This window comes from Melospiza georgiana, chromosome 3 (assembly GCF_028018845.1).
Source record: "Melospiza georgiana isolate bMelGeo1 chromosome 3, bMelGeo1.pri, whole genome shotgun sequence".
NCBI classification, from domain to species: Eukaryota; Metazoa; Chordata; class Aves; order Passeriformes; family Passerellidae; genus Melospiza; species Melospiza georgiana.
Window position 1 is genome coordinate 100,706,563 of NC_080432.1, and position 13,992 is coordinate 100,720,554.

The following is a 13,992-nucleotide window of genomic DNA, read 5'->3' on the forward strand; positions in this document are numbered from 1 at the left end:
CCAGCATTTCAGTGACCTATCTCTTGAAAAGGGGTTAGGTCTGGGCAAAGGGTGGATGTATTTGTAGAGACATTCACTGGAATATTATCCCCAGGTGGTTTAATGAATCAGTTACATTTACAGCTGCTCAGTATTGGTTTTGTTATAAGTAATGCCCAGAGTAAAGCAGAATCAGGTCATCATGTGTTTCTCTTCCCCATGTGTTTCTCTGTAGACAGAGGAACCCTTTCTGGCCGTTGATGCAATAGTGAGGCCTTCATAGCACAGATTAGTCCCTCTTCTAAAATGTCTAGAACCTGAACAATGTTTTGACAACCAACATCAGATAATTAAAATAACACTGTCAAACTCATAGTGCTGCTATCCCCCTTTGTGGTCCAATATTTTTTTCTAAGAACTGAACTCCAGGACTCATGGAGCTGCCAGTGAAGTGGAAATTTGTAATTACCGTGTTCCTCAAGCAGCACTCAAATATGAGCCCCATCTGGAGGCTTCCTCTTGCAGTACACAATATGTCCATTCATTTACCTGATTCCTCCTCTGACAGAAACATGATTTACAAAGCAGTTTCGATACTGAATGCCTTAGTGATATGTGTGTCATGTGTGTAGTCTGCATTATTCCTGTTTCATCCAAAGCATGCTTGAGAAGTGACATACTGGATGTGGAAATTGCAGCAAATACGAGGAACAATTGTGGTCTGTGCTGCGAGGCTTGAACATACAGCAAAGCTCTCTGACCTCTGAGTCTTCGAAGAATGCCTTGTCTTAAGGGCCTTTGTTTCTTCATTAATATGTATAGGTTTTGTCCCAGATTTGTCTGTCAGGCTGCTCTGAGGAGCATTGTCTGCTCCGTGGATGCGGCGGTCGGGGTGCCTTCCCACCGTGTCTGGTGTAGTGCGGTGTGACAGCTCACTGGGCTCGGCTGCACCCTCCTTCCCAGCCCCTGAGCTGGCCCTGTCTGGGGCCACCGCTGTCTCAGAGCCCCCTGTTGCTCTGTGAGCTGCTGGGAAGGCAGCCCCCACAGCACTGGCTGCGGGCTGGAAGCTGGGACTCCCCAGGGAAGTGGCTTCTGCTGTGCACTCATGCCTAAATTCTTCATTAGGCTACTGCACTTTTGGTAGTGCAGAGACGGCCACTACCTAAAGCCAAAATTGCTTTACATTTTGGGGAACACAAATAAAATGCAGGTAATTGGGATCTTTTTCCTTGTGTCTTTTGCAGTTTGACACAGACTCTGATGACCTGGTCTTAAAGAGTGGGGCCAAACAAGGCTGTGTGTCCACTGTCTGTGCAGACAGCACCCGAACGGCTTTCCCGTCCCTGGGGTGTCATTCAAGCAGAGGAGAAATGCAGGAGAATGACCTGTTTAAGGCTGAGTTTATCCTGATTACGGACTCCGGTGATGAAGATGAAGTAGCTGCTGCCTCAAGCAATGTTCATCAGCCTTCCAATGGCTACAGTGCCATCAGTGCTCAGCTGCTGACCGCATCCCACCTTTCCCCTGGCACCGAGGCAGGGACACCTCCCGGCGATGGGCACCTTCCAGGTGTTGCACTTTCCCACAGTACTACTGACCCACAAAAACATCAGGTAATGAGATCTTTAGAGATAACCTTTGCTTTCTAAACCTTTCAGGATATGGAGCCAGTTTGTGCAGCTGGTGGGTGAATTTGTTCTTAATTAACATTTTCATTGGCCGTTTCTGTAAGGTTGGGACATTAAGGAGGTGGCCCATCCCTTTTGACTTGCTGCCTCTCCAGCCTACCCATATGATTCTGGTGTGTGTGTGGAGCAGATGAGGCACATTTATTCTTTTCTTTAAGAGCAGCTCATCATGACAGCAAGTTAATCAGGAGATGTTAGGTTCCTAGCTAGTCTAAATTGGGTAAGGTCATTGAAATCAATGGAGCCTCGAGATCATTTGAATTTTTAGCATCAGACTTCTCAGACCTAGATTCTTTTTTCTCCTCAGCACGTCTTGCAGTCCTTTATGCAAGAGAAAGAAGCTGTAAAGTCCTATTATTCTGATTGCTGGTTGGTACACCTGACTTTGCACAGGTGTAAAGAACTAATGAAGATGAAATTTCTATTTTATGTGGACCTTTATAGGTGCATTTATCGACTTATTAAATTTTCAATTCTCCCTGGGGCATTTCCAAAAAAAAGTCTTTGAAACGTTTCATTTACAAAGCACATCAATCCAAACTACTGCATGAAAAGTTAATGTCTCCCCTCTTGGGAAGAACACTGATGTATATTGAAGGGTGTATATGCAGTGGAAAATTCCACTTTTAGCAAAATAGCAACGTCTGTGTCACATGAAATAAATTCAGGCATTTCCTTTGACCTTGACTGGGTTACCATCACTTGAAAATGCAATTCTTCATTGATGATTTAAAAACAAATGTTAAGCATGGCTACTTTGTTTCTGAAAATGATTTCCAGATTTCCTATCTTGTGTTGAAATATTTTTTCCACTCAATTTTTCATTAAAAATTCAGAGTCAATTTATGATAGAAGACATTGTGGATAAGAAATCCACTCTGGTTTGGGATTCCCAGCATATGAAATGTTTATTTCTTCTGAGAAACTCCCAGTAAAGCCAGTGAGATTTTTCCATGAGGAAGGTTAAAGTCATAGGTAAGCATACATAGAGGAAGCAGCCTGTAACAGGATACTTGTTCTGAGGAAATATAAATTTACTTTAGCAATGTTTGGGCTTACTTGGGTATTTTTTAAAAAAGCTTCTACAGAAATTGGGTAAATTTTAGAATACTATACAGAAGAGTTCCTATGTTGGATCTTTCTTAAGTTTCTGGTGACTTGAGAAGTAAAGAGGGGTTTAGCTGGTGAGGTTTAGCTGGAGAAGATAAAGATTGCACAGAACAAGAAATTAAGTCCAACTTTGCTAATTGTCCACCTGAACAGGAAGAGAGGCAGTATGTAATATGAGTAATTGCATATCATTCTTTAGTCCCAAATTTTCAAGACTGTACTTCCTCAGTCTTCATTATCTCAGCATCTTTAGCCATCTCTATGGGTTCATAAAAAAGGTGTTTTTACTAAGCTGCCTTTCACTGTTATTCTGGTTCTAAGATGTTTCCTTAGGCATCACTGTTTCTGACTTGTTATCTAATGAAGGATCATCAGTTCTGAAATGAGGGAAAAACTACAAAAAGATTAAAGATATGCATTGTTTATCTGTTGGTACATTTCCTTTTTACAAAGGACTCCATGTATGGGCTACTTTTTCAGTTCTTGGATTATAAGGGCAGTATCATGTCCTTTTTAAGAGTTATTGCATGGAACATTATGTTAACTTAAAAACATAATTAGACAATGAGTTTCCTGTCAGATGTGAAAAAAGCAAGGACCAGTATTGGGGACCATTGCATTGCAGAAGGGATCACTCTAACTGACCCAGAGGGCTCATTTTGCTTAATACATTTCTGGCTTTTTTTAAACAAAATGAAAAAAGGAAAGCAGTAAAAAATTGGAAATTTCTGTTCTGTGAGACATAGAGGTCCTGACTGATGTTGGAAAATGCCACGCTATATTCAAAGCCTGAAAAAAAACTGTTATTCTGGTCACATTTGGAACTTCTTGGTAATAGTTTAATGTTTATATGGGGGTTCTTTTGCCCCCCCCCCTTTTTTTTTTTTTTTTTTTTTTAATGTTAAAGAGAGTCTAGCCATGCAAGAGAGTCAGACTGACTCCTGCCTTTGGGAATTTACCCTTTGGCTTGAGTGGGATGTCTGCTTCCCAAATGTCAGGCATGGGCTCAACTTGGAGAAATTTCTGGACTTGCTGTGGGGGGGTCAGTAACTGGAGGAATTTTTAGTTATTTGAAGTCACTTATGTTTCTCAGTCCATTGAGTGCCATCTGGTTTGGCTTTTCCAGACAAATGAGTCGGGGTCCCTACAAACTCATGCCATTGCTTGGACAATACACCTTCCTTGTTGGGAGAAACTGGACTAAATAGCATTTATATCAATTGGGTCTCAGCTCACAGTCTGATTTACTGTGTTGTCTCTAGGGATTTTTTCAGGTTTTCCACAGTTTCTGGTGTTTCCTTCTGACTTTCTGGTTCTCAGGTTGCAGTCTTTGTAGGTGATTTGTTTTTAATTTTTCCTGTCTATAAGGAGATTCTACTGAGGTCAAAGGATGGTTAACTGGGCCCAGGATCAGGTCTAAATTGAAGACATGATTCACTCAGACATGACTTCTGCCTTTTGGGGTCTCAGTTTGCACACTCTTTGCTTTTTCCTGTTTGACCAGCACATCTTTCAGGGTCTTGCTGGTATAACTAACCACATCTTTTGTGCCCTTCCAGAACAGTGTGACCTTACCAGAATGACCATTTGCCTTGTCTCCAGCTCAGTTCTGCCATTTAAAATGTGCTAAAGATCTTCTAGGCAAGGCTCAATACTAGTATTATGTCCACTTTGAAAATTCTGGAATGATTAACTACAAGGCATCAAGATCTTTTTCAAGTGCCTTTATCCCTTTGTGCTAGTGTAACCTTGCCACCTATTTCAGCTTTTCTCATATATTTTTGGGACACGTATTGGGAGGTATTCAGGAGAAGAGAAAAGGACTTGCAGTTGAATCACAGACCAAAGAAGCAAAAATCTACTTTGGTCACTCACTTCTTCTGCACTAATCCAATTCACCTACAGGAGGGTTTAATCCAGTAGAGAACCTGAACAGAAAAAATTCCACTGATTTAGGGAAGTTATTCTATCTCACCTGGCACTGCTGAGGCTGCAGCTGTAAAGCCATGCTCAGTTTGGTGGCCAGCAACCTTCAAATTCAAGAGAGATGTGAGGAAGGGAGTGGGGTCCAACACAAAGGTGTAAACATGCCTGGGGCACAAGTGAGCTGAGGCTGAAGGAGCTGGCTTTGTTGACTCCCACCAAGAGACAGCCAAGGAGGCGTCTGGGAGCTGCCCAGAGCCCCTTGCAGGGCAGTTATGGACACGAGAGAGCCAAACTCTCCTCTGCAGGGGCAGGTGAGGCAGCAATGGCTGCAAACCACAGCGTGGGTGATCCCATCTGGACCCCGGGAGCAGCTTCCTCAGTGGGAGGTGGTGCAGCACTGGCACAGGTTGCCTGGGGGTGCTGGAGCTCCATCAGAGCTCTGGGGACTGAGGGGACGCAGGCACAGCTGACTGAGCCACTGCTGCTGGTGAGAGCCCTGCTTTGGGTAGCAGGCTGCACTGGATGACCTCTGGAAGTCGCTTCCAAGCCACTCTGATTATGATTCCCTGATCCTGTAAATGAGGTTCATCATCCATGGATGTGGTTATTAATACTGTGTTGCAATAGCAAAATCATTTCTGAATACTTGATTAATGGCTCAATTAGCTCAGCATGTGAATGTTCAGTGGTATTTAAACTGGAAAAGTTCTGCAAAATGTCTTTATCTTACTTGCAGGAGCATATTTGTCATCTGCTACCATGAACATTTTTGTAGCTGCTTATAAATCTTATTAAGTTTTTACTAATTGGAAGTCAGTGCACATCATATGATTTTATTATGAAGTTTCATATTTGTTCCTCACTTTCTTTTAATCTGTTGTCTTTGTAAGGGAAATTTATCTATTCTAGTTTGAAATACAGAGATTAAATATCCTAGCTCTGTTTTTGTAGTTGATTAACTTCCAGAATTCATTATTAAATTCAGGAAGCTGCTCCAAATTATCAGATTTATTACCACACTGCTTTTCAACTTGTTAAATAATTTTATCTTTCATGACATCTTTAATAATAGTTTTTCATAATGATTAAATGCTGGTAAATGATTTTCAATTTCCAGTATTTTTGCTTCTTCTTAATTAGCAGCATTTTCAACAAGAGGCCTAATTTCTCAATTGAATAGAATATATATACAAGGATACAAACAACATTAATTTTTATATCCAATATTTTCCCTGTGTTCATCCATTGACTTTCCACTTTGAAATGTGACACCTTAACACATGTATAAAACAGGAGAAGTTAGTGTTGTAAAGGCATTTGGAGGTTTTGTGTTTATTCCTATAAATCAAAGCACTGACCTGGCTTTTCTGAAGTTACCTCGTGGAGAAAGCATCTTTGGTTAAAAAGGCTTGCTGTTTGTATGGTGTCATTTAGCAAGAAGAGCTCACTGATTTTAAGTTATAAGGGCTAATAGGGTCTTGAAGTGTGTGTTTAGCCCATATTTAGGCATATTTTTGCCTTTGAAAGCTTTTAAATCTTCCTCTTCTGTTGCAGCTTCTTCCAGCATATGCTCTCACTTGAACATTAGTTTTGTTCTTATTTTTGTTTTGTAATATATCAATACTATATTATATAATCATAATCATCATAATTCATCTCTACTATGGGTAAGACATATGTATTAAAAATATAATTAATAAGCTGAGCCAAAGCCATGAGAAAGTAGTGTGTTGAAACTGAATCATATAATAATAGTCTTTCATGGAGCTGCATAATATTTTCAGGGTGTCTAACAGCAGTTAAATAGGTGTTCTGATATTTACATCAAGTTTGATGAAATTGGAGTCAATTTCCCTGCTTTGAAATTGCTCAGTCAAATGTTAGGTGACAATTTGTATCCTTTTGGTTTTACAGTTGACTTTAATCATGATTTCATACTGCTATGCTTTATTCATATTGTGCATACCTCAGTTTTTAATTTCAGCATTATAATAACTTGGAAGATTTTGAGAGAATTTCTTTCTTTAGAAGCATGAAACTGTATAACAGGTTGATAATATACTTGTATGCTCTAATTAGTTTTGACAAATCCTAATTAGAATAGACCCAAGAAAAAAGACACCCATGAAAGAGCTCATTACTGTTTTATTAGTGTATCGAAAGACTGTGGAGAAGGGGATAAGGACTCTCACATGCCTGCAGACTGTCAAATGCTCTGCTCTGTGAATGACAGGAGAAGTGAAAAGAAGACTGGATGTCTGATTTAAGTAGTTCCAAGCAAATTTCTCATTCTGATATCACAGTGCTGCAGAAGGGCAGTTTGGTTGTTTACTGAATGAGAAAAAGAACACTTGACTTGAATCCTGTTTTCAAAAAGGCTGCTTTCCAGTGAACTGGCAAAGTGAGATTGGGCACTATTGCAATTTTCTTACCTTCCATTGTGTTTGCATACTGTGGATGGCATCACATGATTCCGGACACTCATGGCACCACTGTCTTGGCTTCCACCTAAAAGGAAAAATACTGTAGCCTTGAACCTTGTTTACATCAACAAAACTGAAGTGTCATAAACACAAAGTACCACATAGCTTGTCTGCCTCAGTGACCTCCCCATAAGGACCTTATCCATCAGGCTCTATGGCCAAGCTTAAAACAGCCCTATGCTTTTAACCCACACAGCAGTACTAATGGAACCCTATACGCATGACCACAGGACTGAAATGTGAGGTGTTTAACAGTTCCACAAGTTCCATCTATTTTAACAATTCTTTTTTTTTTTTTTTTTCCTCTCCAGTTAATTTCTACTCTTTCCACCTCTGATCATCTTTCCTCTAAACCACCTGCTGTCCACTTAATTTCTCCAATTAATCAGAAAGTAGCGTGTGGTGCCGTGGTTAACATGAATCAAGCCTCTTCGCTGGAAGATTCCTGTAACAACTGGCAGTCAGCAACCAGGTTTTCTAAGCAAGAATCATCTCTCTACTTTCAGTCTGCTTCCCATAGCTCACCTCCCGCAATGTCTAAAACATCCTCTTCTGCATCAAAGAGTTGGTACTCCACTCCTCGATTGTCTGATAACCTACAAACACCAAGTCTCTATAACCCTGACTGTGTTTGCAAAATGGGAGGCTTCACCACATCCTCTGTTCAGACAAAGAGTCCAAATATTTCCTCCAATCCTCCATGTTCAGCTGAAGTGCAAGGATCTTTAGCTCAGTCTATGTCCCCGAGTTCTTCCAAAAAATTGAGAGCTCTGTCTCCTCTTCCTGTACATATAATAACACATTCATTATCTCCTAGCCCTAAACCTTTGTCTCCACCCTCTCTTTATGGGTCCTCTTCGACCATATGTAGTATAAATGAGCCTTGCACACAAACGTTATCCAGAGGAAATTCAGCCAAGTCAGGAGTCAAATCCCCTCTGCCAACCAGACTGACTCTCTTAACTGCTATTCTGAGATCAGGCTCCTCTCAGCGGAGGCCGCTTTCTCCTGCTTCTTGTCCCACATTTTCCCCTAGCTCCCTTAGTTCCTCAACACTTGCAATAGATCAAAAGTTCAAAACAACTCCCCCAACCCCCAAGAAATCTCTTTCAAGCCCTCCTATAAGGCCAGATTCCCCCAGCAAAGAGGATTATTGGCTTTCAGGATGGGCTCAGCATCTGCCTTTACCTTCCAAGCCTCATCCCACCCCTCAAGCGAGGTCCTTTTCTCCTAAAAAGCCCCCTCCCGTTCAATCGCTTTCTCCAGACTGCCGAAATTCTTTGTCATCCCCTCTCTCCTCCTATAGAAGATCAATTGCCTCTCCAGATTTGCAGTCTTCACTGCGTCCTCCTAGTGCCCCAGCTCCCTCTTCCATTGCATACCCCACCTCTCCTTCTCCAGAAGGGCTGGGCTGTTCTGCCTCCTGGTCCCGGGCACCTCAGAAGTCTCAGAGAGTGCACACTTACTCACCCATCTTCACTTGCCAGTCATATCCTTTGCTTGCTTCTACCTGTCCTAGTGGTGCATTGTCTCCTCCCTCAGAAAGACACTCATCTCCTTCCCCAAGTTTTTTGCACTCACCTTCTAGATCTAGATCAGATTCATCCCAAACATCTGTTCATGAGATCAGTGCCTCCTCTCCTACCCCTTCTGGCATCTCAAAGCAGTGGCCTCTCCCTCGGCCTCACTCTACCCCACTGGTTCCACAAACTGGTAGCATTAATTCCCATCCACTACAATTGAATTCTTCATTGGTGCAAGCAAATTTTAGGTCTAACTCCTCCTCTCCAAGACCTGAGCATTCTGCCACCTCATCGGTGTTAAAGTGCAGATCTCCCATCTCAGACAAGGCACCAGGCACACTGCCATCAAGACCCAGAGAGCTGACTTCACCACAGTCTTTTTCCCTGCCTCCTGGCCATGAAAACTTCAAACCCAAGGTACTCTTGGTGCATGCTTATTTTATAATATTTCTTTGTCCCTATAGGAAAAAAAATCACACCCATGTTGCAGAATACTAGTAAAATAAATGGGATGTGGAAAAAATGTGGAAAAGGAACAGGTTTTGTATTAATAGTGAAGATAGTGAAAATTAAATCCTACCCTTCAAATTGCTAGCACTGTGTTCTGTATTATGGAGAAGATGTTGTAGGAATCCTTTAGCATAAAAAAGAAGATACTTTATTCTTGAATATGATGATTTACTACTAAAGATGGATTTGTGTGCAGTAGCTCTGTTGTACATTTGGTACACATATTTGTGAAGTTTGCCTAAAATCCTGGTGTATCAAAAATCAACCATGAAGCATGTTCTATTCACCCCATTCTAAAATAAATCCTTATGTGCTCCCAGGGAAAGAAATAGAAGTGTGGTGATCTGAGGTGCAGGGCTGAGCAAGAAGCAGTTTAATCTAGTTGATGTGAACTAGCTGTTCCACTGATAAGTGATTCCCAAGCACCCAATTCTGCCTGTCCTCCTCACTTCCCTGGAGGCTTTCCTCACCCCAGCCACCCTGGGACTAGCCTGGGGCAATAGTGAGCTTAGCCTGAGCAAAGGCTTTGTGGCCAAGGGCCAGCAATGGAAGATGAGGACAGCCTCCTGCCTCTTCCCTACTCCTCTGATTTTGTTGGGCTAGACAGAGGATGAGGGGGAAAGAAAAGCCAAGCTTCCGACAGCCCAAACTACTGCAAATACCAAAGTCTCACACCTGGCAGATCAGCCGAGCTCCTGCTGTTTGTCATCCACCCAAAGGCGGGAGAGCCATTGCAGGGTGAGAATGAGCAACGGAGGCAATTTCTGCAGGAGGCTTGGGAACCAGTCACACTGTGGATTTAAAGGTGTATCTCAGGAAAGAGAAGGGAAGGGTATCCAAAAACATGCAGCAGGTAGGTGAAAACAAGAAGAGCTGCTATGCAAAAAGGAGGAGTTCGTTGCAGAAAGCACCAGAGCTGCAGGAAGCTTCTCAACATTTTTTATCTTATCTTTGCACTCTGTGCTTTCCTTGTGCTGTGTTCCCTTCCTCCACTCACATCTGAGCTCTGTCCATTGCTCTGTCTATCATAGTTTATTGATTTATTTCCTCACAGCACAAAATTACAGCCTGGTCTGCTGGATCAAGTTGTGTCAGATGTACTCCTAACAGTTTGGCTGTGGCAGGGGTGACTTAAAAAATGTTAATTGGAAATGAGAGGTTAAAATCAGCACAAAGTAGCAATTGTCATGAATGGTTCTTTTAAAATCCACATGAGCCAAGAGGAGCCATTGTGCCAAGCAAAGCTGTACAGTGTTGTTACACCCTGTCAGTATTAGTTAATGAAACAAAAAGAGATATGAAATTGTAGAAATTCCAAGAAAAAAGACCCTGAGACCAAACTGTAACCCATGACCAAGCCTGCAGATTGCAAAACAGTTGCTGTTCTGCTGACTGGTGCATCAAGCACTGTGAAGTTTCTGGCAGTAAGGAAATTCTCTGCTTGTGACACAGAGCTATTGCCTGGGTTTATATTTGCAGAGATTGTTATACTTCTGTCTTTCCTACTGTCCCTTTTCCTACTAACTCTGCTTTATGATGCAATATGGTGGCAATTTTTAAACTGGCCCACCATCCCATGGAGACTGGGAGAGTGTCCACCAGTATAACAGACTTGGACCATTAGTCCAGTCTAATTTTTAATCTTGTAAAGAAAGCTGACTCAGCTGGAGATGTGGAAGAGCTAAAATCTAATGCAGCTGGGTGTTCAGTGCAAGAAAGGTCTCTCATGGCTTTAAAATGTGAGTCAAAGACTTCATCTACTGCTAATACTGCCCATTCAACCCCCATTCTGCTCACCTATTTCCACCCTTAGATTATGGTTTAGCTCAATGATCTTTGCAGATGTATTAATGGTAGCAGGCTGTCCAGTGATACTCCAGCCTCAAATCTCAATATATTTCCAGAGGAAAAAGGAAAAGTTTGGAGGAAAGACAACTTTAATATCTTAAGCAGCATTTAGGTCTCTGTAGTAGTAATCAGCTCAGCTTTGTAACTAGACAAAAAGCAGATTGCTTTATCTGACAATGGTTGATGCATGACAAAATCTTTTCATGTACAAAAGTGCTAAGTGAACATCAAGGGAAAAAATACAGCGTCTAGAAGTGCTTGCCTTTGGTGTGTATAATTTGACATGTGTAATTTTTCAGCCTTAATGTTGCTTCAATAGTCATTACAGCAACATTAAGGCACACCTTAAACCAACATCTACTAAACCAGAATTTGGACATGCACCAAATAACACAAATCAAAAGATAACCTATTCATTTGTTTAACTGTTTGTATATGTATATATAAGCATGTGCTTTCCCTTGGTTTGTATTTGTTAATGATTTAAAAATGGGAATGTTTTGCAAAGTGAATATAAACATGAATCCACAGATCAGTGTGAAGTGTCAGCTTTGGGTGACCACAGGAAATAAAAGCCACCTCCCTAGACTTTGTAGATACTTTGATAAAGTCCTCATGGACCTAATATAGCAAAATGGACAGTGAAACACAGTAGGGACAGATAAATTGTGAAGGAACAGTTGTTAGAATCCCAACTTCTAGCTTTCTGTTTTGAAAAAACTTTGTTGTGGTTTCATGGGGTATCATTCTTCTAAAGCCTTTGATTTTTCCTATTTGAATGTAGCTCAGAAGTGCATATAGGTCTACACAAAACAGTTGGGGAACAAACTGATTTTAGCAACATGGAATTCAGCACAGCTGCAAAACCTACCATAAAGCAGGAAAGATTGTTCATGAGGAGCTCTAAGCTACCAAGGTTGGTAGCACTGATTTTAAGCCTTTATAGCACATCTAGCAGATTTTGCAGGGCCCCATGGATGCCCTAGGTGTTCATTCGAACAACAAAACCAAAAGTTTCCCCCGAACTCCCCATCTGACACTTGCCCAAGCTCTAATGTTGGAATTGGTTTTGCTTTTGGCTGTACTGTGGTGCAGGCTAGCAGACCTAACTATCCACAGATGTTTAAAATTACTGCTAGATTCCTATGAAGCAAATTATTTAATGTATTTAGATATTGAAAAAGTAATTTTAAAAACCATGAAATAATGTGTAAAGAAACATATTCATATAGGAGAGAAACCGAATTAAAGACTTTCCACTCATCAAGACCTGTAAAAATAGGACATTGCTCATAGGTTCTACAATATATAGAAGTCATGAAGCACATGAAAGCAGTACAGAAACTTTTACATTTTAAGAGTCTGTTATGTCTTTGTTTAGCTAATATAATAGTACAACTAACCTCAAAGTGATCATAGTTCTCTTTTCATATATGATGCACATTTTGTTATAGCCTAGGAGCTAGTGAAGATATTGTATTTCTCATGTTCAATGACACAATTTTAGTTGGATTTCAATTATAATCAAACAAGAATACATTTTGTGAATATGCCTATTTTAATATTTGGAATTCAGTCTTCCATCTCAGTGATCAGTATTTTATTTTAGTTTAAAATAGCTAAACATAAGTTATTTTTTGCATATAGTTTTTGTATATGCATAAATTCATCTATGGAGCTCTGCAGTGTTGCTGTCTAAATGTTCAAAGGGCAGGATTCACCTCACATGACTTTTGACATTTGAAAGTTACATATCCAAGCACAATTTAGGTGATTCTATTACATCTAGTGGAGAGAATATGGTGGATTTAGAAGATGATTTTATTTTACCTTTCCATTTGCCTACTTTGGGATTAGATTAATTCTGTAGAAATGGCTATGATTATAAAAAGCATCAGTGTTGACTGAAGAAACTGAATGATAGACATCTAAGTTAGAATCGAATCTCAGATGAATTACTATCCCATGCTCTAAAGCTCCTTCCACCAAAAACAGAAAAAAGTTCAGTTTCAGAATTTGCATTCATCTGCTTTGTCAAGCTCTTCATTCAATATGATTGCTGTGATTACTGACTTCTTGAATGACTCATTCTCCAGTTTCCAACTGAGTGAAGCCAAAAGCAAAAAATATTATATAGAAAGAATTAAAAGGTTGTTCCCTACACTATTTCAAGGCAGTGGGGTGGATAAATTTCTTATCTGAGTTAAACAAAAGAATGACCCAAAATGCAACATGCTGTTTCAGACTGTTATCTCATAATCACCAGTATTTACTGTTGCAGATAATGGTACATTAAAAAAACCTGACCTGATTAACAAATAACCTTATTTCTGGCTGACTGTCACAGAAATAATCAATTACTAACTTAGAAGTCTATTTTTGTGTGAATTTATGACTTTTTTGTCAGATTGTTGCCAAAAAGGGAACAATGTAGCAAATATCTAATTAATAATAATAATAATAATAATAATAATAATAATAATAATAATAATAATAATAATAATAATAATAATAATGATAATAGTAGTAGTAGTGAAAGTTCTAGCAGTCATGTGATTAAGAATCCTACCTCTTGAACTCCTCTAAATATAGAAGAGACTCACCAGTCTTCTAAAAATTACTGAATTCAGCCTCTATATTGATAAAGGAAATGTAAAAAATAGTATTTGTAAAGATTTAAAATTAACTGGGCAAACAGATAGAGTCTACAATATAAATTATTTGAAAAGAATAAATTTTAAGGTTTATGTTCGAATTTTCACACCCAAACTTGTACATTTTGTATGTTTAGATTGCCAGTTCTGTTAGTTTTGTTAGAGTGTGAAAGTTCCTATGCTTATTTTGTTTGGGAGGTAGAGTCATTTATTCAGGAGATGAAAAGCTGCATGAAGATTTAAATGGTCTATCTACTCAAACAAGCAGTTC

The 13,992-nt window shown here is 40.0% G+C and overlaps 1 protein-coding gene across 1 annotated transcript in view; it reads left to right on the forward strand.

The window, feature by feature from the left end:
• Positions 1 to 13,992, forward strand: part of MLIP (muscular LMNA interacting protein) — a 104,414-nt gene that overhangs the window by 43,983 nt on the left and 46,439 nt on the right. The window contains exons 3-4 of the mRNA XM_058020921.1: positions 1,224 to 1,592; positions 7,498 to 9,126. Coding sequence (XP_057876904.1) covers positions 1,224 to 1,592; positions 7,498 to 9,126 — 1,998 coding nt within the window. The remainder of the gene's footprint in view (positions 1 to 1,223; positions 1,593 to 7,497; positions 9,127 to 13,992) is intronic.